The sequence below is a fragment of the Terrapene carolina genome, unplaced genomic scaffold (assembly GCF_002925995.2).
Source record: "Terrapene carolina triunguis isolate 2854851 unplaced genomic scaffold, T_m_triunguis-2.0 Scaffold629, whole genome shotgun sequence".
NCBI classification, from domain to species: Eukaryota; Metazoa; Chordata; order Testudines; family Emydidae; genus Terrapene; species Terrapene triunguis.
In genome coordinates this window covers 16,986,076-17,011,937 of record NW_020664980.1, presented here as the reverse complement: position 1 = coordinate 17,011,937, position 25,862 = coordinate 16,986,076, and the positions used below count along the sequence as shown (strand labels likewise).

The 25,862-nt window shown below is 42.9% G+C and overlaps 1 protein-coding gene across 4 annotated transcripts in view; it reads right to left on the bottom strand.

Moving 5' to 3' along the window:
• Positions 1-6,811: 6,811 nt before the first annotated feature.
• SGCD (sarcoglycan delta) overlaps positions 6,812-25,862 on the bottom strand; it is a 486,338-nt gene continuing 467,287 nt past the window's right edge. For all 4 annotated transcript variants that reach the window (XM_024214221.1, XM_024214222.1, XM_026659516.1 and 1 more), the window contains 2 exons: positions 14,908-15,031; positions 6,812-14,013 (listed from right to left, as the gene is read on the bottom strand). In XM_024214221.1, coding sequence (XP_024069989.1) covers positions 13,840-14,013; positions 14,908-15,031 — 298 coding nt within the window. In that variant the 3' untranslated portion in view covers positions 6,812-13,839. The remainder of the gene's footprint in view (positions 14,014-14,907; positions 15,032-25,862) is intronic.

Here is a 25,862-nt window from a genome sequence, read left to right as displayed (position 1 = left end):
TTGTACTTCTCCGTACCCAAGGACTCGAGGGTTAGTAAAGGAGCATTTCTCCAATGAAAGGGGTACTATGAAATGAAGGATTTGTAGCAAAATCATTCCAGCTTTGCAAGGTCATGGACGTGGCCAACGTCAGTGGCCATAGCTCACGGCTTTAGCAACAGGAAATGGTGCCAAACCAAATTAAGACACTTGTTAGATGTCATAGAGGCCTTTATTTGTACGCGGAAATAGCCAGCCAGTGAGAAGGGCCGTTAATCATTGCTGAAAGCAGGTGGCCATGTCCCAAATATATGCTGCCTTTCTCGCTCCTGAGACTAACGTGCCTCACCCTGTCTTAATGTTATTTTACATTCTCCCATGATACAAGATGCACATGCACATAAATCTGCAGTGTCCTTGGCCTGCACCTGCCAAAAAAATAAAGCTCTCTTGATAGGAGACAGGGAAGCTTTGCCTAACCCGGGAATGTTACTGGCTGAGCCGCACGACTCAGACGGAGAGTGCTGTGGGGTTTGGAGGTTGCCGGAGAAAGCAGGGGGAGCAAAAAGCAACATTTTTCTAAATTGGTTAGCCTCACTTTCTCATTCGCTGCCTGCTGTATCCTTCAGCAGCTCTGATCCGCTGTGAAGCATGTTAAATGAGGGGGTGAATTTCCTGTGGGAGATTTCATATAGGGAGCTATCTGGCATCTCAAATAGGGGGAACCTGATCTAGAAGCACTGAAGTCGAAGGGAATTTTTCCACTGACCCTACTGGGCGTAGGCGTAGGGTGGTAGTCAGGAGTAGCCCTGTTCAAAATGTTCATTTCCTTACTGCTTTTGGACACTTCTCAGTGTTCATCTCAATGAAAAGGATCACTTTGTTTTAACAACTGAAGTTTAACAGCAAATAAGCTCAAGAGGAGTTGGTTTAAAAAAAAAATGGAAAAACAATTGTGCATAAAATTTTAAAATGTTGAAGCTGTTTCTATTCTCGCAGGGGTTGGAATGGTCCCACTTTTGGGTTTTCAGTTTTTTGTGACCTTTTCAAAAAGAACGGTATGCGGCTGTTTTTAATTGCCCCACTTTCCATTTTTCCCCATTGTTATTTTTTTTAAAAAACTCAATATTTCATAATTTATCTAGGGGCAAAGAAGGAGAAAACTCAGAAATTATTTAAAAAACATAATATATAAAAAATTAAATGTGAAAACTGACCATTTTCTGTGGCAAAATTTTGATTTTGGGAAAAGTCAGGATTTTTTTGAGCAAACAGCCCCCTTTGCATTGAAGAAATGTTGCCGTGCCATAGTCTCTACTAACTAGTAATTATCGTAAGATATTGGATCATGTTGAGGTTTCAGGTTACGGTAGCCTGTAGCATCCCATCCCATCCCATAAAAAACCCATCAGAGAGAGAGAGAGATGGGCAGGGGACTCTATGCAAAAATCCCCTTTCATATTCCCCCCCCCCCAACCTCTTGTGGTGGGGCAGGGTTTCCCTTCCTCTGGAAAAAGCCTCACCCCCAGAACTGGCCACTTACTTTCCCAGCAGTCGTGGGGAGGGAGGTCTGTGGAAAAGATCATATAGCCCCAGGCTGGAATTTGAAGGAGTTAAAATAGACTTTTCCTTTTACTGGGCTGACAGTTCAGGGGGAAATAATTTAATGGGGGGGGGAAACAACTGAGCAAATGAGAGCGCCACTATCCAGGCAAGAGTGTTTGACAGGCCAATCACGGGATTTCGTATGGCGGAATATGTTTATTTGTGGGGGGTGGGGACAAAAATCTGCAAATACACTTGTCTAAAATTTTGGCTGGACTACTTCCTGACTCCTTGGAAGGGGAAGATTATGGGTAAGAGTTTCAGCATTGGTCTACTTCTGCTGCTATGCAAATCAATACTAAAACTCCCACTGACTTTCATGGCAGCAGAGTTAGGCCACCGCTGAGCCTACCCTGAACTGACGAAGTTGCTGACAAATTTTCCTTGGTTCTCGAGCTGCTGCAGGGCCTGATCGTGTGGCCTTTTTCACCCAGTTTCCTCTTTACGCCAGTGGAGGTTGGCCTGATTAAGAGCTGCAGGACTGGGACTTGAATTTCTTTTGCTGGCATGCGCTTTACTGTTGTATGAATCCTATTGTCTGGTGGACAATCAGATATTGATATTCCCTGGTATCATGCTGCCCTCTTTTGTTTAGTATCCAGAATATACTGCAAGAGTTACTCAAAATGTTTGGTTTATTATTAAAAAAAAAAAAAGTGGTTTATTTTCCAAGAGGCATTTTGCTGTCACTGAAGCTGTGATAGACTCTTTCAGCTAGTATGGTATTGTAACAACTGCAGCGAACTATGCTACTGTTAGGGGTGAAATTCACCCCTGTGCCGAGGACCGCTACATGTCCTATTTGCCCCTGGATTAATTTGCTGTGTTGATTTTTTTAGTGGGAGCAGGAGCGGGTCCACTGACTTCAGTTGAAGTTGTGGGCACGCCACATCTAGCAGGATTGGGCCCGAGGCACTCAGCCTATCACATATGGCATTCCTATGAAGTCACTGGGAGCACAGTCTTGAGTCAAAATGAACCTAGAAATTACTCCTTTGCCAACTTGCTGAAAATTCTAAGCTGAGGGCAAGACTTGTAGCTGCAGCTGCTGAAGTGGAAAAATCAACTCAACCACTGTTAACTAAAGACAGAGCATGAACGGGAGTAGGGAGCGCCACTGATAGACGCCTGCAGAAGCCAATACAATTTGGTTAATAAACTGCGATAGCTTGTGAATTTTGGACATCCGGAGGCTGTGATCATTAGAGCTTGCATTTACTTTTAGTCTGGTAGGAATGCACAATTCTTCAGATGGGTTGATTTCTAGCTATTGGTTTGGATAACGAACACCAATCAATCCTTTCATTTAATGGTGAAATTTAATGAAAACAAATTCACATTTAAAATGCAATCCCAAGCAGGATGATTTCTCTCACAAGTGTTTGCCTGAAATGGAGTCACCCATGAACAATTGATTAATTAGCCATTTAACACGACTGGCTGGATCGTTAAAACTGTTGGATGAGTCCATCATTTCTCTATGATCAGGCTGAGAAGTGACTGGAGAAAGCTCAGGCAATTTCTCACAACATGTAAGATTCCTAGAGCAGGTGAAGTTATTTCTCATAGTCCAAAAAAAGGGGATGTTCAGTGGGGGGGGAGGGAAAGCACATTCGTAAGGATTTTTTTTTTTCCAAATAATGCATAGTTGGCATGTGGAATATGTTGCCACACGATACAATTAGCAAGACTCAGAAAAGGATTGGACATTTGTATTGATAACAAGAAGATCCAGACTTTTAAATAATAGTAAGGATTTAAAGACACCAAGAGTTTTAGAAGGAAGATAAACTCTCCTGCTTCAGGTCATAAGCCAAGCCCAGATAAAGGGGGTCAGGAGGAAACGTTTTCTGGAGACAGGTTTTCCTATAACTACCTATTGCAGTTTTTAACTTCCACTGATGCATTTGGTGTTGGCCACTATCAGAGACAAGATATTGGACGCGATGGTCTCATCCTGCTTGGCAAACCCTTGGTACCTATAAAAGTTTAGGCTCACTGGTGACATGTCCCCCAACCACTTTTCCCCCCAGCAAAAAAAGGAACATTTCTTCCCTTCTTAACAATCATTATTTTATTAATATATTTTACAAGTTTGCAGTTGAAATCATTTAAATACAAATCTTTTTTTATACAGAAAGTGTAATAAAGTTAAAATAGTTCCTTGTGTAATTCATAGCATTATTGCAATGCTTACAAAATTTTGCATAGAGTGTGCAAGGATTGATGTTATTTGATAAAAAAAAAAGCTTTATATTTTCTCACACAACCACACACATAAATTAAAAAAAGCGCCAAACAAATATGAATTTCTTAATGATAACCGTGGTAAGAGTTTACACTCATTTTGTCATGTTTACACTATCAAGGTCATTGGTGGGTATTGGGATAGAGGTCAGAGAAAGCATTTTACTATCACAGATGAAAAAGTGCTATCGACATGCTTTCTGATGACGTAGATGAATGGGGTTTTGACAGTATAAATATCATTGTTTAAACTAGCAGAGGCTATGTCCTGCAGTCAATTCTCCCTATGAAAAGCATTTTACTGGGTTAACATAAACAATTTTATGGGCTGTCAAACACTAGAATTTGCATGAGGCAAATTATTAAAATAAAGGGTGGGCAAGGTCAGAAAAAATGACTAAAAATAAAAATTATGCATCTGAACTAGAACACTGGATCCAAGCCCCCACGCCTCAAACTTCTGCAAACTCCAGATATGGATCCATATCTGGATCTGAATGTTGGAGACTGGTTGCTGTTCTTTTTGTGCCTTCTGCGTCCTAGATTTATTCCGTTGTTAGTAAATGAATTAATCCTCCTTTATGTTGAGTAGCATATGACCTCTTGAGTAGCCCCAGAAACGTGAATGGAGTAGATAGTTCCCTGGACAACGACCAAAATCAGTGCAACTGCTCATGTGAGTAAGAGCTCATCACAGTAAATGCTGCAGAACTGGCCCTAAATCGAGTTCTTACCATCGTCAGCACAGCAGAGCCTAAATAGATGCAGAAGATCAAGCTGTATTCTCCCCTGCCTCATACATTATCTACCCAATCGCCAGCTAAACTCCGATTGTTGGTGATAAGGTGGAAAGCAGAATGAACATGCCTTGATTTTCAGATAGGGGGTTGAAGCAGCAGTTGAGAGGAGAGCTCTTTCATTGGCCCAACACGACAGTGGGGACTCACTGATGGAGAAGGAATATAAGCTACCATTCTGCCACTTTGGTTTAATCTGATTTTTTTTTTTTCATTTCCACACGTCGATTAGCAGGCTGTAGTTTAGAGTAGGTGGCAAAAATCTCCTTTTCAACGTCATCAAAGGTGACAGGCTTTCTGGGCCAGAGCCTCAGCTGGTACAAATCAGCACAGCTCTGAAGTAATGGTGGAAGATGGCATTAGCTCCAGCTGAGAATCTGACCCTCTGCGTGGGGCAGGACTTAGTAAACTGCTACCAAGCTACAACCTAGTCACCCGACATCAGCCTCATTCTTATTTCCATCTCAGACTGCTGGCCCAGCTAGTTCATGATGAGGCAAGTAAAAAAAAAGAAAATCCCCAAACTTCACAGGGTTCATGTTCTTAGGTGAGTATTTGAAACATTTTCCTTTTTCCTGAGCTTTCTGCACTTTTCTGTTTGTCCGAATAGAAGTTTAATTAGAGCAGAAAGCAGAGTTAGTTTTAAGAACGGGCCCTGTTGGACCTTCTGGCATTAATACAGATGCTTGAGGGGTGTAGGGTGACCAGATGTCCCGATTTTAGAAGGACAGTCCCGATTTTTGGGTCTTTTTCTTCTATAGGCTTCTATTACCCCCCCACCCCGTCCCGATTTTTCCCACTTGCTCTCTGGTCACCATAGAGGGGTGCAAGATGGCCAGCAAGACTGGGGTATAGTATTTCTGGTTGCTATTTATACCATTGAGGCTGTGTATGCATAGAACCTGTAACATAGAATCATAGCGTTAAAAGGGACTGCAAGGGTCATCTAGTCTAACTCCCGTTACCAACATCATGAATACTGCCAAAAAGTCAAATTAGAATAACAATAGTGTCCATATCTAGAACTGAAGAGGACCCAGATATGGATGATTAGCAGGCGTGCCCACTCTCTTTCAAAATAAGATGCTAATTTCCCTACTCCGTAGGCACTACTGTATAAGAAATCTAGTTAAAAAGTTTAGGAGAAAAAATATCTGTAGCTAACAAGATGTGGGCGGCACCAGAATGGCAACATTTGATTTTTCAGCTCCTGTAATCCAATCATACATAAAAATGGGACCACCCATAAATTATTGGTTTTCTTGCTCTCCAATTCAAGCCTGCTTCAAGAGTTCCATTATGAGAGCTCTTTTAAAGGAATATAGAAATCACATTGCTTTAGAAAGTGATAATGCGTTTAGCAAGCCTCAGCAGGCTTCAAAATGCTTTCTTTCTTATCAGTGGTTAAGCCTTTTGGAGCGGGGGGCAGGGAAATGCAAGAGCACAATGCAATTTTAAATTCCCGTTACAAGCAAAGATGCACGTGAGACATGATTTGCAGTGGGCTTATTCCTATGATGGCTAATGTGTTGGAAAGTTTCACCATTTCTGTTCCAGGAGAACCCGATGAAAGGTCCCAAAGTGCCTTTTAAAAAATCTTTCTGATAAAGGACCTGTTTTCTAAGGCAGTATATCTCTAGCCTAAGTATTTGGGAGCAGAGCACAATGCAAATTTAATATTTTTTTGCACAAATCTCTCCTTCCTATGCCCACGCTCAATGGTGGAAAGACAAAGTGGAACTAACTGTAAGACAAAAACTTATATATAGCTCCTTAGGGGCCCTTTCCTTTTATTTATTTTTATCCTGATTAAAAACTAACAATCTCACCTTTTCAAAAAGAGATGAGATGCTTCAGAGGAAATCCCAATCGCCTCTGAATAGGTAGCATGATGCTATTAACTTACCAGAAGGCTTGTGACAGAAAATCATAGGCATTGGATGACTCTGAGTGGCAACAATAAGATGAGAACAGGAGTACTTGTGGCACCTTAGAGACTAACAAATTTATTAGAGCATAAGCTTTCGTGGGCTACAACCCACTTCATGATATATGCATCCGAAGAAGTGGGTTGTAGCCCACGAAAGCTTATGCTCTAATAAATTTGTTAGTCTCTAAGGTGCCACAAGTACTCCTGTTCTTTTTGCGGATACAGACTAACACGGCTGCTACTCTGAAATAAGATGAGACATTTCCTGAAAGTGACAATGATGCTGACTTTCACACAGGAATTACACCTGTAGCAAAATTAATTGTTCAGGGGCTCACACTTCTAGTTTAAAGGGAGGTGCCTGGGAAGTCTCAGTGGAATTATGATTGAGGATTTTCCCCCTTTCTCTGTAGATATATAGTCCTGGAGCTTTAAATATCCACCTTTCCTGCAAAAAAAGAGTGGCTTTTTTTTTTTTTAAACAAGACTCAGTAGAATGCAATTTGCAGATTAGGAAATTCTTAGCTTTAGAAAGCTTCAGGGCTGTATATATATTGCCACATGCTTTTCAAACATGACAATGTTTGTTTAAACACCAGCTAGTCCTATTTTTCTAACCCAATCCCAAACCCTTGTGTTTAATGTGGATGGAAATTTGTCGTCCTCATTAAACAAGCTCCCCAACATTCTGACACGAATGGGTCCGACAACAGCCTTTAAATGGGATCAGTGGCATTATCTCAGGTTGGTTCAAACAAGGATTGAATATAATCACAATCAGATCCATCCAAAATGTGTTGTTAATTTAAAGGTAATAGTGTAAACAGACAAAAGAGAATCACTTTATCAGTATCACTAAGGAGCTATCTATTAACATGCTTTTCCCCTGCTTACTTCATCGCTGTCTGGGTAGGCCAATCTCTGGTATCAATGCCATGCCAATTTCTAACCCTCCCCATGTCTCAACCATAAGCTCTGTTAGGTCACCTGTGAAAACAATGAGTCCTATGTAGTTGGGTTTCTATAGAAGCATAGAGTGCTGAGAGGAAGGAAGGACTGAGTTGAATCACACATCAATAGCGTTTTTTGCCTGCTTAAATATTCAGTGGTAATTGTTTAGAGATGGGCGGGGGGGAAGGAAGGAGGGAGAGAAATTAAGATTTAAGAATGTTCTGTTTTGCAAAATTTTAAAATATTTTGAAATTTCCAGATTTGAAAATTTCCAACCGGCTGGTTGAAAATGCTTCACAAATCTATTACCAGCTTTTTTCCCATTTGTTTTTCGAATTAGAAAATTTCAAACTTAAAAAAAAGTCAACAAAATTACCAAAAAGTAGTCCAACCGTAATTCTGTTTAACTGTATGTGTGTTAAAGATTGAGCAGTCACGGCGTAGTTACTCTTCTGCACTGCAGGTGCAATTAGGTGTTCATAAGTCCAACTTTCAGATGGCCTTTTGGCAGCAAGCCAATCACTTGAACCAGGGTCATCACTGAAGCGTAAGCTTAGGGTTCTCCTTGATCTACACAGGTAAGTCTCACTAGCGCTGTCGGAGTTCCACACACATCAATGCGAAAATGCACGTGAGCAGCTAACAACATTTAGCTTATTCATCCCTCTCCACCAGAAATGTTGTGATATTAACAACCTTCTTCAATACTGCATTTTTTCTTCTTTCAGTTTTAGACCACTCTTTGCCTTTTGTACGCAGCACAGAATATGACACTTACTTTCTTTCGCCTGTTAACTGAGTTTGTTTTCCTCTGTTCTAGTCTAGTGCACTGAAGCTATGCAATGAACTCTGGGTTTCCTGCCCAGTTCCAATAAGCACCATTAAGTTAACACAGTTGGTGCGGGGCAGCACTTCTAACAGTCTTTGGTCTGTGACTCACTCCCCTTTATGATATGAAACTTAAAGCCATAACAACAAATATTTAAAAAAAACACCCCCAACCCCCCCAATTCAAACAAAAGCCAATTCCACTTAAGAGCCCTGCACATTCAAGGGGTGCAACAATTACAGACCTTTTCATTCAGCTTTTGCATGGCTACGGGGCTCAAACGAACCTGACCTCTTCCCAAGCGCCATAGGAATCTTCCTCTTTAACAATGGAGCAGTCTCGAAGACGGAATGGAGGGTTAGCCTGGTTTAGACATCATTTTGTTATGCTGAATGTTGCAGGTGGTCATTTAAGTTCATAATTTTTATTTTCTGTATCACGTTTGTATTGAAGTTTAAAAAAATAATCGGATTGAAAACACCTGATCGAAGGAAACAAATATAGACCACAGTTGCGCTAACCTTTAACCTTCTAAAAATTTCTAGGGGAGTTCTAATATATAGCTTAGTGTAGTCCCTGGCTTTCCCTTTGCATGACAGTTCCTTTAGTGCTAACATCTCATTTGAACTCTCAATGTAGTAATTATGCTGACGGCTGGATAATACATACTTTAAACAAATGAAATTTGGAGAGTGATGCAGATATATAATCAGTTTTAGGAACTCTGTTGTTGCTAATGGCAAAGTCTTTTTGTTTTTAAAGACCGCCCTGACATACCTGTTATGGCAGGGAGTTCATACAGTAAATATGGATAAGGTATTGTGTAAAGACAAGCACTAATAGTCATTTTCTCTACTACTTAGTAACTGTGGCATTTAAAGCAAATGTAGCATGTTACTGAAGCTCTATTAAAGTCAAGAGTTACAATACATAAAAGCATTTATCTTTAGCTTTAGTATTCATGGTTGCCTAAGGTATATTGACAATAACACAGTCCCTTGATTAGCAAGTATTTTGAATGCACATAGCTTCAGTGCAGAATTGTGTACAATTCTGAGTCCGGCCTCAATCCTGCAACAACTGACATAGACGGCAGTGTTCCCATTGACTTCAGTGGCCTAAATCTGAACCCAGAAAGACCCTGGGCTGGATCCCGCAGGCACTGAAGTCAATGGTATATATCCCAATGACTTCAATAGAAGCCGGCTCCCTATCCCTCCCAGCCTGTCCTAAGTTGCGAGAGATAAAAGGAACCCTTATTTGAGATAAATACCAGCCCTTCATGGGCAAATGATGACGACTGAACCAAATTGTGGGTCCGATTCATAAAGAAATATATCAGTTTGTTGGCTGGCAATTTTCTTGTAACTTCTGTGGACAGTTTGTGTGTATGAAATTGAAACTAAGCAAGTCTTGAGTAGCGATCTCCTAGGAGATGAGCGGGCTATGGGCAGAAACAATCTTATACAGTGAAAATAATTAGTCAAAGAAATATGCAAACTAAACCTATCAAATGACACACAGTGTTGTATGGTCAACAACTGCAGCACTGACTAGATCTCCATTTACTAAAGTACTACCGGCCACAGAGTACTGTTGTCTCCTAACAATAACCAACGGGCACCCTTGGAGTTTAGTGTCATGTAACATTCCTTCCCTTTTTAAGCAAAGGTTTTCATTGTTCTCAAGCAAACGAGAATCCCCCAGGGGAGTGGGAAGGGGATCCTTTTCTAGGAGATGAATAGAGGGAAGAAATGAAATAGGTGATTTTGTGTGACCTGTCTTCCCATCAGCACTGAAATGGTAAAATTTAAGTCACGGCACAAGGGTTCTTTTAATCACGTGACTCCCATTAATACAGGAGTTGCTTGGCAACATCGCTGTGCTAAAAATGACCCCCCAAAATGTACTGTACCTTGCACGAAGGTGCTTTATATTCCAGACATTCTATCCTCATTGGGCAGGGATGCTTTAGTTCAGTACATCGCTTTTGTTGAACTTAAGTGTGTTAACCCTACCTCAACCTTTGCCGAGCAAAGCGATTGCTCCTCAGAAGCTGCAGGAACTTACACACTCTGTTTAGTGAAGACCTTTTCTCTACCTGGGTGAAACTGACTACTGTGCAGGGGGACAGCACAAGGTCTAGGAGACCACGTAAGCCCCAAAGTGAGGATTTAAGTGGAAGTGAAGAGGTGCGTAAGTCTGCACAGGGGTGAATTTCACCCGTTAGAGCAAAGAGATTTTTTTTCCCCAACAGCATGTAATTTAACATTTTAAAAGCTAGAAACGCACGCTTTTCTACGTACTCATACAAAGTTGGGCTCTCCTCATTTATCCAGAACGAAGGTACTCTTTTTACCTGAGAAAGAGGACCTGCACTAACAACAAGCTGTCATGGTGATAGGGACAGGTACTTCGGTCATCAGTTCAAATCCAGCTCAGGCTGGTAAATGACGGAATGGCCTCAAGGGTCTCTCGTGGCCTTGGTGAAATGAGGAGGATGATCTCAGTTTAGTTTCCGGTAGATAAGCATCTACATCACTAGAACTCTCACTGCACATGGCACTGAACCGTTCCGCAGGGAGGGCAAAGACTGAATGAAGGTAAAGACTGAGCTCCCCTCCAACACACGGGTGGAAGCTGCTCGGCCAGGCTGAGGAATATTGGCAGTGCAGTACAGGAAACTACACGCTACCCCAGCCCTTCCCATGCCAGTTCTGGTGCTCTACCCAGCACCTTTCACTAGCACTAGAATCAATCATTGGGGGAGAAAAGTGAAATAAGAGCAGCTCTTGGCACGATACACTCTTTCTGCAGCACAAACTTCGCGATAACCTTGCTCACCCTGGACAAATAATTTTTTTATGAATCGGCCCTTGCATATGATGAGAATTACTGTCTAATACAAAATGAAATGAGAAAAAAATACTACAGTAAATGTATTCCACTTGGGGCTATGAGTGGGACTTCAGCTATGGTCCGGAGGTAACATACATTGTCTTTTGTTATATTTAATATGGTAAAAGTCTGTACTCACTCCAGCAGCCCTCACAGCCTTTATGGATTTCACTTAAGTCTGCTTCATGTTGCACCATCGGCTCCCATGACATCTGTTGACAGCCGCCTCCCTCCCTTCCAACTGTCCCCCCACAAAATAAAGTAGTTTTAATAACAAGATAAATATGATGTGCTTCTCCTTGCTGAGTGCATTGACTTAAGGCATAGGCACAATTTCCCCTCTTTGAACAGAGATGGTATAGTCCTATGTCCCAATACAATTGTTATCCTGGGTGACCCTTTGCATTAATTAACAAATAGTTTGAATTTGACAATTAACCTAACTGCAACACTAAGAAAATTGTAGAACTAATCATTTTCAACCTCCGTCAAGTGTAAAATTTTATGGGTGTCCTCAAGTGTGCTTTGTTAGCGAGCAAAACAACCAGAAGGAACGACGTGGGATAGGTTTTTTTTCTAACAGCCTGATCCAAGTTCCATATAAGTCAATGGGAGTCTTTCCATTGACTTCAGCTGGCTTTGAATTATGCCCTATATGCGCATTTAAAAAACCCAGAAACCTGGCACTCTCGAGCCCCCAAGAAAATACAAGTGACTCATGTAGAAATTGGCCAAACTGTCTCTAAACATTTTGTTTTTGTGATATTTAATCTTGAAAATTGTTTGAGTGAAATCAATGTATTCTCAGTATCACCAGAGGTATGCACAGGTTTGAGTATTTGTATAGGGGTAAAGTTTTCAAAAGCACTTAAATGCCTTAGCAACCCAGGTCTCATTGAAAGTTAATAGGACTTAGGCACTTTTGAAAAATTTACCATATATGTTTTTCACAGGCTTATTAAATGCCTGGGGGAGCCATTGATGGAGTTGAAACCCAGTAACTATGAGATCTCCACACTGCTCATGGTATTCCCATTTTTGGATAATGGAAACAGTGTGACAAGATCAGATCTCACATTTTTCCTTTCCCATAAATGCCTCATGGAGGTAAAAACCCCCACTCATGAAAACCAGATTCAAATACTGAGTTATTTGGGTTCAAGTTCAACATGACCCAGAGCCCAAAGCCTTACTTTTCCATGACCTTATTTGGTCATGATCTTTATAAAACCTTTTTTAAAAGTCCTGTTTCATAATCAGCATCTCTGATATTTGCAATTTCCATAAAAAGTGAGTGACTTCAGACTGTCCTCCCTGTTTAAAAAAAAAAAATCCCTGCAGAGAATTTGGATAATACTTCTCTTTTGTGTGAGTTTCACTGTCTCTCAGAGAGAGAGAGAGTGTGTGTGTGTGTGTGTGTGTGTGTGTGAGAGAGAAAGAGAGGTGGTTTATTTTAAAAGCAGAATTACCCCAGACTCCTAGAGTGTGGGACTGAATGCTCTAAGGTGAACTAGAACACTTGATGGCTATGTAGACCTGGTATTTTTGTAATTGCAACAATTTTTCTCAGGCTTTTTTTTTTTTTTTAATTAAAGCTTTTTTTTTTTTTTTTCTTAACGGGGGCTGTGGCATTCGCACAGTTAGTTTTCCTGTTGATGCAAAGTAACGTAATCAAATGTGAGTTACATAAACAGGGATCACTATTGTAAGCCCCAGGAAAACAGAATTAGCCTGAATTTGATTTTTCTCCCAGAGGCAGTGACCCCCATGTACATGTCAAATTCCCTGATCTTTTATACCTCTATCTGCCAAGGAGGACTGAAAGGGGTTCCCTTCAGAGCCCATTAAACATCGCCCCTTCACTGGCAGGGTGCTTCACAGCTGAATGATGCATGCTATTCTCTACCTTCTCTGGGCCTGATCCAGCACCACTTAAGTCAATGGGAGTTTTGCCATTTACTCCACCGAGAACAGGATCGGGGCCTATATTCCCTGCTTCCCAAGGCTAAGGGGTGGGAGACCAGCACTGGGAATCAAACCCAGTTTTCCTGGTGGGCAGTGTAGCGTCTCCCAATTAGGCTGCTCTACTTTAGATTTAAAATAGAGTGTAATTTAGTGACAGGCGTCTTGGAGTTCTCGAGGCCATTTGCTCTGCCTTGCTGGCCATTCTGTTGCCACTGATTTTTAATGGTGCAAAAATGATCAGAGTTGTTGTTCTCCTCTTGCATGATGCCAGGAGTACGTCAGTTCATGTACTGAATCAGACATTGTTCTCATTGCCATGAGGAGACGGTGAGTAATAAGGGAGGACCATTAGACTATATTAATACAAAAGGGTTCAGGGAGTAGTGAGTCCAATTTAACAGAATGTAATAGGGTCACCCTGGGATTCATTGTACTGAAACATCATTTTACACAGAGGATATATATATATCTTTTTATATATATATATTCATATATATATATATATTCACACACGCGCACACACACAAAAAAGTCTTTGATAGGCTTTCTGGGTTCTAGCAAAAATAGTTGGCAGCGGCTATCTGTGAGACCAGAACAGGGCCTTTGTGCTGCCTGCAATGCCTGCTGCGAACCGTCTCTTAAGAACAGATGCTTGTGTTTATTTGGCAGGTGGAACTAGCTCCTGCCTGAGACAGGAATAACCTCCCATTGGAACACACACACAGCTCGTAGATTTTTTGCCTGGATCCAGTAGAGGAGTGGGATGCTAGAGGCAATCTAGGTAGTCTGATATTTGCAGCATTCAGCGTAATCTGAAGTGAGGTGTGGGGAGAGAGAGACAGAGAGAGAATTAGTAATGGGTCGTAATCTTTAATTGCTAAATTAATAACTTTCATTGCAAAATTGAGATGCGAGCAATAGAATTTTTCATGCAAATGGGTCCGGGGGGGGAGCAGTGGCAGCTGTAATGACACATTTTTAAAAATAAATCTAGCTAACTTTAAAATGAAACATCATTTCAAAATGAGAAGTTGAAATGTTTCATTTAGAAAATGTTGAAACAAAATGTTTCAGCTCTTTCAAAAATATTTTCCTTTTTTGGGGGGGCCAAAACTATTTGCCAAGTTCAACCTGATTTTGCAGTTTCAATTTACCCCAAAGTGCATTTTTGGGGGGAAAATAAACTATTAATCTGAAAATTTCCACCCAATTCTAGGTTTTTCCCATTTTTAACCCTCTTTTTTCCTTCTGGTAGTTAACTGATGTAGCTGTCTAACTTTTCCTGACGCTATTCCCTCAAAAATCAAAACAGCCGGTTACAAAAGCTTTGCAGACCTATACAGGTGAATTAAGCGCCTCTCGTTGCAAAATTCATGATCTAAGATTGAATTATGTTAGCCAAGTAAATCTCATTTTAAACTGACAGCCAAACAGAGAATTTAGGAGTATTGTGCAATTTTACAGCTGCATAAATCTCCTTGTACAACAGATGCTATTATCCAAGCACTTTAAAAATAATGAATCAGCTGAGCATTCTCCATGGAGGGAATCTAGTTTGCACACAATGTGTTCAGTCACTGCTATCGTATCTGGGCCAGCTTCACCATTGTTTTTAAACCACTGTGTGAAAGGGGGTTGCTAAGTGGATGAGGCAGTTATAAATCTGCAGGTTGGTTTTGGTTTAGGGTTCCTTTTCCATTTCCTACCTCTCCATCTTTTGATTCCAGCCTCAGCTCCGTCCTGCATGTGGCTTCCATGTTGCCAGCCTCTGCGTTAATTTCGATTCCCTTTGGAGCCTCCATCACCAAAGAGCGTGTGGGTGACTCGAGTCTGTAATGCAGTCAAGATGGGATTATATCACCAGCTGCACTTTGATGTTCAATCTGAGCGTTTCTTCTCACCCCGCTCGGTTCCCCAATGCCTTGCACCTTAGGTACTCATTGAGGGCCCGATCCAAAGCCCATTGAGGTTAGTGGCAAGACTCCATGTACAAAGTGGGTATAAAACTTTACCATTCTAATCTGGTAGCATTTCCCACCTACTTTGCCCAGATGTAGATGAAGGAACAAGGTGCAAGGCACCGGAAACTCAGCTTCGCAGGCTGATCAGTTTGCTCGCTGTTCTCACAAGTTCAGACATCTGTTAAATAATCAATACCACAACCTGGGCATAATAGCAAAACGTTATAATTCTAATACTTATCACTTACATAACACTTTGCATCCTCAAATCACCATACAAACATGAACAAGCCAATCCTCGTGACATCTCTGCGAGGCAGGGAAGTGTTAGGTTTATTTAAGTAATGGGAATACTGCAGTAGAAAGGTCTAAATGACTTGCCCAAGGCTGTGAACAAGGATTAGAACTCAGGAGGGCCTTGAAATGAAAACCCTTGGGGAATGTTCAGCTGTTCGGAGCTAGGAAGAGATTAAGGGCTGCTTGTCCCCACTTGTCAAAACCCCACAGGAATGGGCGGGCCTAGTGCTTTAACCGCTCAACCGATGAAAGCTCCTGCAGGTTCAGAAGCATTCTGATCTCAAAAGGGGGTTAGCTGCCTTGCACAGTGGGTACAGGGCATACACTTCAGTCTTGCATGGTCCTCCAGGCTCTCAGGAGAACTGTGGTGGGTGGGCCCCCTCTCCTGCTCCTTAGGCTGCATGGCTCACTAAAGCTCTGTCTCCATTGATGCAAAGGTGTATTTTTTATAGCAAGCTAACAAACCGGTGCTAGTTATCTCACTGTAAAATCCCAGTGTTCAGTCAGAGAGCTAGGCGAGGTCGGCACTACCCCTGCCTACCCTAAGCCTGTGGCGGACCTTGCCTAGCTTCTCCCAGTAAAACTAAAGAGCGTTGTCTGAACTGTGTTTATACTGTGATAGCTACCATGGGTTAGTTATCTACAGTACAAATACACCTCTTTTGTCAGTGAAGCCATAGGCTCAGCAGTCTTCTTGCTATTAGTTTCACCTGCCTCCCCAAGCGGGCGTGAAGGCACAGACATTAACGCTGCTGCAGTGCCAGGGAGAAAGCAACCCAAAATGGCTGTCCCCTGGCTCTGATTCACCCCAAAGCCCTGTGGAGCCCCACCCGACAAGCACTGCTGTTAACAAGGAGACGCTGCCATGGGCAGGTCTGCAGAAAAACAGCTGCTCCTTCTTCCCAACAGGCTGGTCTGCTTTTCCACTGGTTCTTTCTACTCTCGTGCTCCCTGCTATGCTGCCCTAAGGCAGTTACAATGGGTCTGTCTATACAGTAACTCCTCACTTAACGGTGTAGTTCTGTTCCTGAAAAATGCGACTTTAAGCAAAACGATGTTAAGTGAATCCAATTTCCCCATAAGAATTAATGTAAACGAGGGGGTTAGGTTCCAGGGAAATTTTTTTCACCAGACAAAAGACTACACACACACACACACACACACACACAGTTTTAAACAAACAATTTAATACTGGTACACAGTGATGATGATTGTGAAGCTTGGTTGCGGTGGACAAGTCAGAAGGTGGGATATTTCCCTTACTGCTAGATGATGAACTAGCAATTGGCTGAGCCCTCAAGGGTTAACGCTCTCACTCTACAAGGCAGCAGGAATGGAGGGAGAGATGCGCATTTCCCCTTTAAGTACTCTGACGGCCTTGTTAATTAGATCAGCTTGCTGAGACTGCAGCTGCTGCTAGCGCCCTCCGTCCTGAGCCCTGGTGTGTCCCCCCGGCTCTATGGAAGATGGGGTGAGCGGGGTGCAGGAGCAGGGGGGAGGAGGACACCCTGACATTAGCCCCCCTCTTCCTTCCCTCCCTCCCACACAGCAAGCAGGAGTCTCGGGGAGCAGCTCCAAGGCAGAGGGCAGGAGCAGCACATGGCAGTGGGGGGAGGGACACAGCTGAACTGCAGGCAGCTGCTGCACAGGGAACTTAGGGGAGCGGGGAGCTGATAGGGGGGCTGCCGGTCCACCCTGGTTCCAAGCCCCCACCAGCCAGCTGCAACGGGCTGCTCTTCCTGCAAGCAGTAGACAAAGCAGGCGGCTGCCAAACGACGTTAGAAGGGAGCACTGCACAACTTTAAACGAGCATGTTCCCTAACTGATCAGCAACGAAACAACGGGGCGACTTTAAGTGAGGAGTTACTGTACTGCAATTCAACACCCGCAACTGGCCCGGGTCAACTGACCCGGGCTCGCAGTGCTGGGGCTCTGGGGCTGTTTAAGTGCAGTGTCGATTTTCAGGCTCAGGCTGGTGCCCGGGCTCTGGGACCCTGGGACGAGGGAGAGTCCCAGAGCCCAGGCTCCAGCCTGAGTCTGAATGTCTACAGTGCAATTAAAGGGCCCTGCAAGCCCGAGTCAGCTGACGTGGGTCAGCCGTGGGTATTTCATTACAGCATTTCCCTATGTCCTCCTACTCATTAGCAGAGGCTGCGACCATCTTATTCCAGCTGCTCCGCGAACTGAGAGACATCCATTTAACTTTTTTTAAAAAATCAGACTTAAGCCAAAGATATCGGAGACCCTTAAATCTGTGTAAACGAATGTGAGTGATGTCATTACAAACTGTGACTCTTTCAGTGAAAAGAAGCCTGTGCTTTACGAATACACGTTTGTATTTAGATTCTGGTCTCTGGGTCCAATTCTCCTCTCGCACCCATTTGATATTATTGGGACCATCCTGATATTAGGGGCTTTGTTTTATATATGCAGCTATACCCCCACCCCTGGAAAAAAAAGCGTTCCGATTTTTCACACTTGCTCTCTGGTCACCCTGCCCTCGGAGGACTTTATGCTGGTGGAAGTGAGAAAAGAATCACCCTACTAATTTTTGGCACTCAGGATTGCAGAAGGTTTATTGAATGATTTATTTTAGATCTCCTGAATGAATCCCTCAGACACCTGTCTTTAAACCAGCAGCAGAAAATCTATGCAAAGCCAAGCAGGGCAGCTGGGGATTTATGCACAAGAAGGGGTTTGAGTAATGTTTACAGAATACTTTCATTTGAAGCACCCGTTTAAGACACACACTGCTTTCCTCTGAGTTAAAACCTTATTCAGTCTCCCAGAGCAGAACCAATTTGGAGGCTAATAATGATAGGAAATGATTTAGCGATGAGCGGATCATTCAGAATCAACATTTGTTTTCCAGGGCTGCTCTGTGGAGCTTGCTGTAGGATTCCAACCTGCCAGGCTGTGGGTAAGCCTGCACTTACAGCAGTAGAGACACTAGAGTTCTTCATTGTTTGCTCTTCCTCTTACGTTTTCCATCAGTTAGGGAACATGCCAGTTACGCCCTTCATTTTTTTTTCTTTTGCTTTTGTGCTGAGGGCTCTTGAGGGCCTGATTCTGATCCTACTTACACCAGTGTGAAGTGAGAATGCCGTTATCCTGGTGTAAAAGCAAGATCAGAAGCAGGCCTGGAGACTCTACTGCTTTCCCCAGACACCACTTCACTGGAGCTGCTTTTGCCCTAATGCAGGGGTTCTCAAACTGGGGGTCGCGAACTGTCAGCTCTGTGGGGCTGACATCCCTGAGCCCCCATTAAATTAAATGAATCCCCCCCATTTTTAATTTATAAGGGGGGGCACAGTCAGAGGCTTGCTGTGTGAAAGGGGTCACAATACAAAAAGTATGAAAACCCCTGCCCTAAAGCATATGAGTTTATAGGGCAAAGACCTCTCCTCAAGGGCTTTCAGTGGGAGTTAGGTGCCTATGGGGCCTTTGAAAATCCCACGAAGCACCTTCTGCATCTTTAGGTGCCTAAATACTTTAAACATTCCGGCCCTTGGTTCCCCACCTGGGATAACAGCGCTTCCCGGCTGCTCAGGGATGTTGTGAGGATAAATACAGTAACAAGTGAGATGCACTCAGATACTGCAGTAATGGGGCCCCGGTAAGTGTCATGGATAGAAGATGGGCGTGGGGATACACCAATCTTTCTGCAAACAGCTGTTACCCGAATCAGCAGTACTGTCGAGGTCTTGTTATGCAGAAACGGAACATACTCTGCCTGCATAGAAATGCACGTCAGCATGTATATCGGTGAACTCCATCCTTCTCTGTCTCACTCATGCTTAATGGGCAGTGCTAAATGTGCTACTGAAACCCATTCATTCAAATTTCTCTCTAAGTTGTCTCAGCATTAAAAATGAACAGGTGGCGGCAGTTGTGCGTCTCCCAGCAGAGCCTTCTTATGCTGGCGCTGGAAACTCCGTGCAGCCGTCAATCAACGAGAGAGCAAAACTTTAAACGCTATCCCAGGGCTTGCTTTAAAACTCCAGCAGTAACTGGCGAGAGGTCGGCATATCCGTTTGTTCTGTAGTTCCAATGAAATTCGTTCTCCTGGAGCGGTCATTGCTTACCCAGATTTCTACACTTCATTTCCTTCATCATAAGCAGCCACATTAATCACTTCAGCAGCTTGGATCTTATTTTCTTCCCATATCCCCCGCATCCCCTACCGAATGAAGTGCTGCTTTACTTACTATTATGAGCGACCTTCTGTATTCAGTGAGCAAGAAGAATGTGTTGCTGATGCTAAGGCTGCTTCTGCAGCAGTTGGAGGCTACTCTGCCACGGACCAGCAGTGCTTTTAATGCAGTGGATGCTGTTCCCTACAAGAATGCTTGATGTAACTACTGCATGGGGAAAATGTACTGGCATGCAGGCAGGTGTTGGATAAATACAGTTCCTGTGATTCGCTGACAGTGCAAGGGAAGGGTGATGCTCATCACTCTGAGCCACAGACTCCCCGTTACTGCTGAAATGAGGGAACTCGGATCTGGCATGTTCCAAACAGACACGAAGTTCAAGGGTGCAACCCTGCAGCACCTTTTCCCTCCTTATCACACAGAAGCCCCCCACCCAGTTGCGCAGAGGGATCTGAGCAGGAAATCACCCAGAAAGATCATGGTGACAGCGAGAGCTTCATTTTACTAGCACTCTCCCTTCCCCATCGGAGGGAGCTTCTGGGGAGAGCCCAGCTCCTGTAGAAACAGGGCTGTCACTGTGGATAGGGGATCCAGGAAGTGTTTGGAGGACCTAGCATGCGACTTGAATGAATTTTAGGGAATACATGTGGTTAAGGGGCAACCCCTGACCCATTCTTTGAGCCCTCTCCCCAAAAGAAATGAACCAGCAGAAACTCCATGGGTGGGAACGCAGTTTCCTGTTCCCCACGTGACTTTTCTGCACAAGGAACAATCCCAGCTCTCTGTATGGAAGAAGGATTAATTTACTTTTAATAGGTCATCGGCATATGACACAGTGCTGTAGCAACATGAGTTAATTTAATTTAACTGAGAAAACTGCGGCCTGAGACTTGCCCATGTATTACTGAAGCTGTGGGTCGTTATTTCCAATGGTTCTAATTACTTTTTTACAATATCCTTCTGACCAGCAATGAGACTTCAAGCTGGGCATAAAATTAGCCACTGTTAATATTATACTTGCTTATGTCTCATACAATTGATAAATTCTGCTAGCAAATAAATGAAGAGCCACATCCATTTGCCAGCAATGAACCAGCATTTTAGGATGAGAGTTGATCTCTTTTGATTTCTTTGTTTCACTAAAATCAATGGGATCACCCATTCATAATGACGTGTACCTGTGATACCGTTACTTATGAGCTGTCTTCCAAAGGACCTATTTTTTCCCCTAAAAGAAAACACAAGATTTTTTCCATTGATTAGATTAGAGATTAGATTAATTAGATTAGATTAGAAGTTAATTAGTTTTTGTTCAATCACCAAGAAACCGCTGGTTAATTTCAGTCTTTTTTTTTCTTTCTAAATTGTATTGTTTTAGTTCTGCTGGGTAATGGCACAGAACAGGTAAAAGCATCCCAACTAAGGAATGAGGGTTAAGAGATCCTTCTAGGGGACAAACTATGACTGACTGTGAGGAAGACTTCACAGACTCTTCCTTATGGAGTTTCCACCTAATTCTTGCAGCAAAAATGAGGCTAGATGCAGGGTTTACGCAGCTGGTTCAGTCGAAAACCTCACAACTTCCTAGAAGCTCAGGGCTGGGCCACTTCATTGGCTTCCGCCTCTGGCTGTCTAGCAGTGCATCTGCACTGGTGATTTGTAAAAACGAAACTAACTAAAACGTAACACATATTTGGGATGGGGAGAGAGAAGAGAGGAGAGAGAAAAGATCCCAAGCTTAAATGGGGACAGAGACGGGGAAGAGTAAGTGATATTGGGACTGGAGAAGGTGGTTTTAAAGCTGACAGAGGGTATGTATAAGGGAAGAAATGCTAGCAGTTTCTTATCCCTAATCATGATACAGTATTGTGACTTCCAGTGCATATGATGTACAGTACTCAGCACAACACAAACACAGTAAGTACTTTACAAGCTCACACCTGACATCACGGCTAATAATAAAAATATTTATCAATGTTACTTTTTGCATGGCGATATAAATCTTGTTTTCAATTACGTTCTAATGAAATGCATCAATTACTGTATGAATAGCGACGTACGATTGTAATCTCATCCAGTAGAGATAAATCTTATATATGCAAGGTTTCTTCAACTACATTAATTGCTGATGTAAACAAAGACAGATTATTATCTTTGCATTCAACAATATTATTGTAACATATTCTTCTGTTTGGCAGTATTAATCACCATTCAATTTCCAACGGTTATGCTGCAAATCCATTATGCAAGTGACAACACAGATGCAGCTGCATTCTGAAGCAGGTTATTCTGTACTGTTGACTGAAGCTACATGTAATTCTGAGGGTAATCTGTAGAGGAGACTGCAAATGAAAATTCTTTCAGCTGTAATCTGCAAATCCTTGGCTAATTTCTAGGAAAAACCCAGTGAATGTTGCTAGTTTACCTCTCAATACATGCTAAAGGCTACACGGCCTAATTAAACCAGGAATAAGTCTAACTCAAACTGGGAAGGCTGCAAAAACTCTGCTACTTCTGTCCTGGGACAGTGCAGAACCTAAATACCAAACTGAGCCAACAGAAAGAGACTAGGAATTGATAAAGTAATATGAATCTGCTCATGTGCTGAAAGTCACACATGTGTGTAAGTGCTTTGCTGGATTGGGGGCCTACTGCACTTCTTAGATGGTAAAAGGAATGAAACCTCATGTCTCAGACCGCACCTGAGTTATGTACCAATACCTACTAATACATGGCCTGTCATGGTTTATTGCTCTGTTCAACATTTTCATTGTAGTCTCTTCACCCCACCTGTCTAGCCCTCTTTCCTACCCCAGCGTCCTCTAATTTTAGCCTTCCTTCCGTTCCCAACCGCTGAACTCTCCGCAGAGTGCATGTGGAGCAGGGTGCCAGTCTGTGCGTAAGTGCTGCCGCATCTGTCATAAATGTTAACCACTTCCCCCTGCTTCTGTGCCACTAAGTCAATCTCACTCCATTGTCTTCAATCTCACTCTGAAACCTTCCTTTTCTCTTTCCCTCACCATTGTCTTTCGCCACAGAGATGTCACACACTGCAGATGCAAAGCAAAAGCAAAATGTATTTCATCCCAAGAAAGCATTACACTTTTGCTGCTGTTTTTGCTAACTTTAGCTTAATGTTGATGGAGTCCATTTTATGTTGTTTTTTTCTTACCTTGAATTTCAGCCACTGTTTCTAGTGTACTTTCCCCAAGCATAGCTCATGTTAAAATAATACTCTCCTGTCCATACCCGGGAAACAACTACTGCAGAGAGTAAATATGTGAGAGAAGTGGTAATTGCCTGGCAGTTAACAGTTATAAACTATTGTAACACAGGTTATAAATCATGATTAGAATAATGCTTAGTTGAAATTGATCTAAGGCCTGGGCGGTTCTAAACTAATCAGAGACTGGATTCGCATCCTGCTAGCAAGAACATGCTCCATGTGCACTAGTGAGCTGGAGGAGCCCGTTGTTGGCTGTGCTAGGCAGGAGAGTCTCTGCTTTCATTTTAAAAAGAGGAAACCTTTTATTAAACCTAGTTTGGTGACCCACGAGGACCTGCCCTATTTTGAGTGATGCCTCATCCACCCCTCACCATAGGGATGAAGTTCTGTATATATAGTTCATGTTATGACCCCAAACCTAAATACATGTCATGATTTTTATCCTCTAGGCACAGTTTACACATTCGTAATGTTGCAGTAACTTACTCAGAGCCACCATAAAGTGCTACAAGCAGCAGAGTATACAGGAACAGAAGTGTACAGAATCTACTTCCACAGCCCTCCTTGTGATAGACTAATACACTGTGTTAGGGGAATTGCTGAAAAAGATGTAATCATGCAAAGTTGTCCAAAATGCTTTAGGGTTTTTTGAAATTTTAAATAACCCCTAGGGTGGTTTACATGAAGGCATATACTGTACCTAAAAAGACACTAATCAAGATCAGACAGAAGATACCAAATGTAGCTAGGGAGGATATACTTTGAAAAATTACTGAGATCTAGGTTTATTGTAAACTGGAGGACTGGCAGAAGGGTAGAGATTGTCCAAGAAAGAAAGTATGAAATTAATGTTTAACCAAGAGGAGATACAGATGTGAAAATTAAAATCATCCGGATAATTAAAAATCTTGATTGTAAATCAAGGAAGAAAGGAAATTACCATAGAAACTGGAAGATAAGTCTAAAGTGACGTGTGATACATACTGATGTGGGTTGAAAAGATGGTCTGTTCAAATGGATGGGAAGGGATTTCAGAGCCACAGAGTGACTGATTTTTTTTTTAAATGTAAGGATGATGGCAATTCCACTTCCTCTTTGCCCAGTGGAATGTCTGCACATTGGTCTTGTTTAGAATCCCTACTGCGCCTCATGGACCTGAGCAGAGAGTTTAAAAGATAGATTAGTTCCATCCTGTGGTGTTAATTCTTTCTGTCTTAAAGCTCTAACAGCCACATGTTGCACTGCAGTTTCAACAGAAATCTTGGGGAGCCTTTATTTCACAGGACCCAGCTGGAGCAGTGAGAGGAGGCCGACTCTTACGGCCCAAAACCTCAGCTGGTGTAACTCAGTTGACTTTAACTGAGCTATGTCACTTTACACCAGCTAAGGACCAGTTTTGAGCGCATAGGAAGATGATGAAAAATACCATAGCAATTCCCCACGGGACGGAGAGGGAGGGCTTGGAGAGAAAAACGTGCCAGGTTATAAATCGCAGAAGGTACTGCGTGACAGTACATGAACGCACAGTAAGAGGAATCCCTGCTCTGGAGAGCCTACGAGCTGGGAATGGAAGTGTGGCCTGCTGGCACGTGCAGATTTGACACATGCTAACTGACATTGACACATGGCAAGTACAATAATAGCTGCCAACTAAACCACAGCCGTGTCGTTGATACCGCTGTACAGAAGTTAAGAGCCTGTAAGTGTTCTGATTATAATTCCTTATCGTCAAATGTCTCTAACTTGGACTAAAATTGTAGTCCAGGCCAAAATTTGTCATGGAAGGTCTCAGCCTGCCGGTTATTTTGTGTGTGTGCTCATCAAAAGACTTGATGCTATGACCTGCTCTGCCCCCTCAACTCCCACTGACTTCAGTTACTGGGTGTTCTTAAAGTAGCAAAACAGTGGCGTCTGTATTTTCCCGCATGCTTTCAGAATCACACACTGTACCTGCTGTCTTAGCTTACCGCTGACTTATTTTGGTTAAGGGTCACTGAATATTTCCTGTCCAGCTTATCTACTGTACCTTGTTACGTTCATTTCTTAATACAAATTAAAAAAAAATGTCACCCTTTCTGGTATGTGAGTGCATTGATTTCACACATTAAGAAAATCAATGTATTAAATGCTACGTTACCACACCAAACCCCAAGCGTAATCTTAGAAAGAAAGGTCGGGCTTGTCTAAGTTGCTAATCAAACTTGGAAAGCTTGTCACTGAAAAGCGTAAATGGGAGGAGACCATGTCAGCCTGAATTCAGGAAGAAGCTGCTGTGGCTGGGTATTATTTTTGTGGGATGTTGTCAAGCTAGGAAGGAAACAAAAGAGGGTACAACACATTCTAGTTCTTAAATGCCCCCTCCCCCCGACACCTCATTCACAACAAGCTGTACCATGGTACAGCAGAAGTGAAAAGAACAGGAGTACTTGTGGCACATTAGAGACTAACAAATTTATTTGAGCATAAGCTTTCGTGGGCTACAGCCCACTTGCATCTGATGAAATGGGCTGTAGCCCACGAAAGCTTATGCTCAAATAAATTTGTTAGTCTCTAAGGTGCCACAAGTACTCCTGTTCTTTTTGCAGATACAGACTAACACGGCTGCTACTCTGTAACCAGCAGAAGTGAGTACATCACAATGGGTACTGCAGACCCAATGGGGAGGCAACACATTTCATCCCAGCTATGAGAACTTGTGAGGAGGATAGCACTAAATAGCAGCCTCCTAGTGGGCTTGTCCTTCTAGAACTGGGAGAAATTCACCCCGTGCGAAGGCACCACACACATAGGGTTACCATATTTAAAAAATAAAAAAAGAGGACACTCCACGGGGCCCTGGCCCCGCCCCTTTCCCGGCCCAACCCCGCCCCTTCCCCAAAGTCCCCGCCCTAACTCCCCCTCCTCCGTCCCAGCCACGTGAAAAGGGCTGCCCGAGCGCTACCGGCTTCACGGTTTGCCGGGCAGCCCCCAGACCCTGCGCCCCCGGCCGGCGCTTCCCCAGCGCAGCTGGAGCCCGGGAGGGG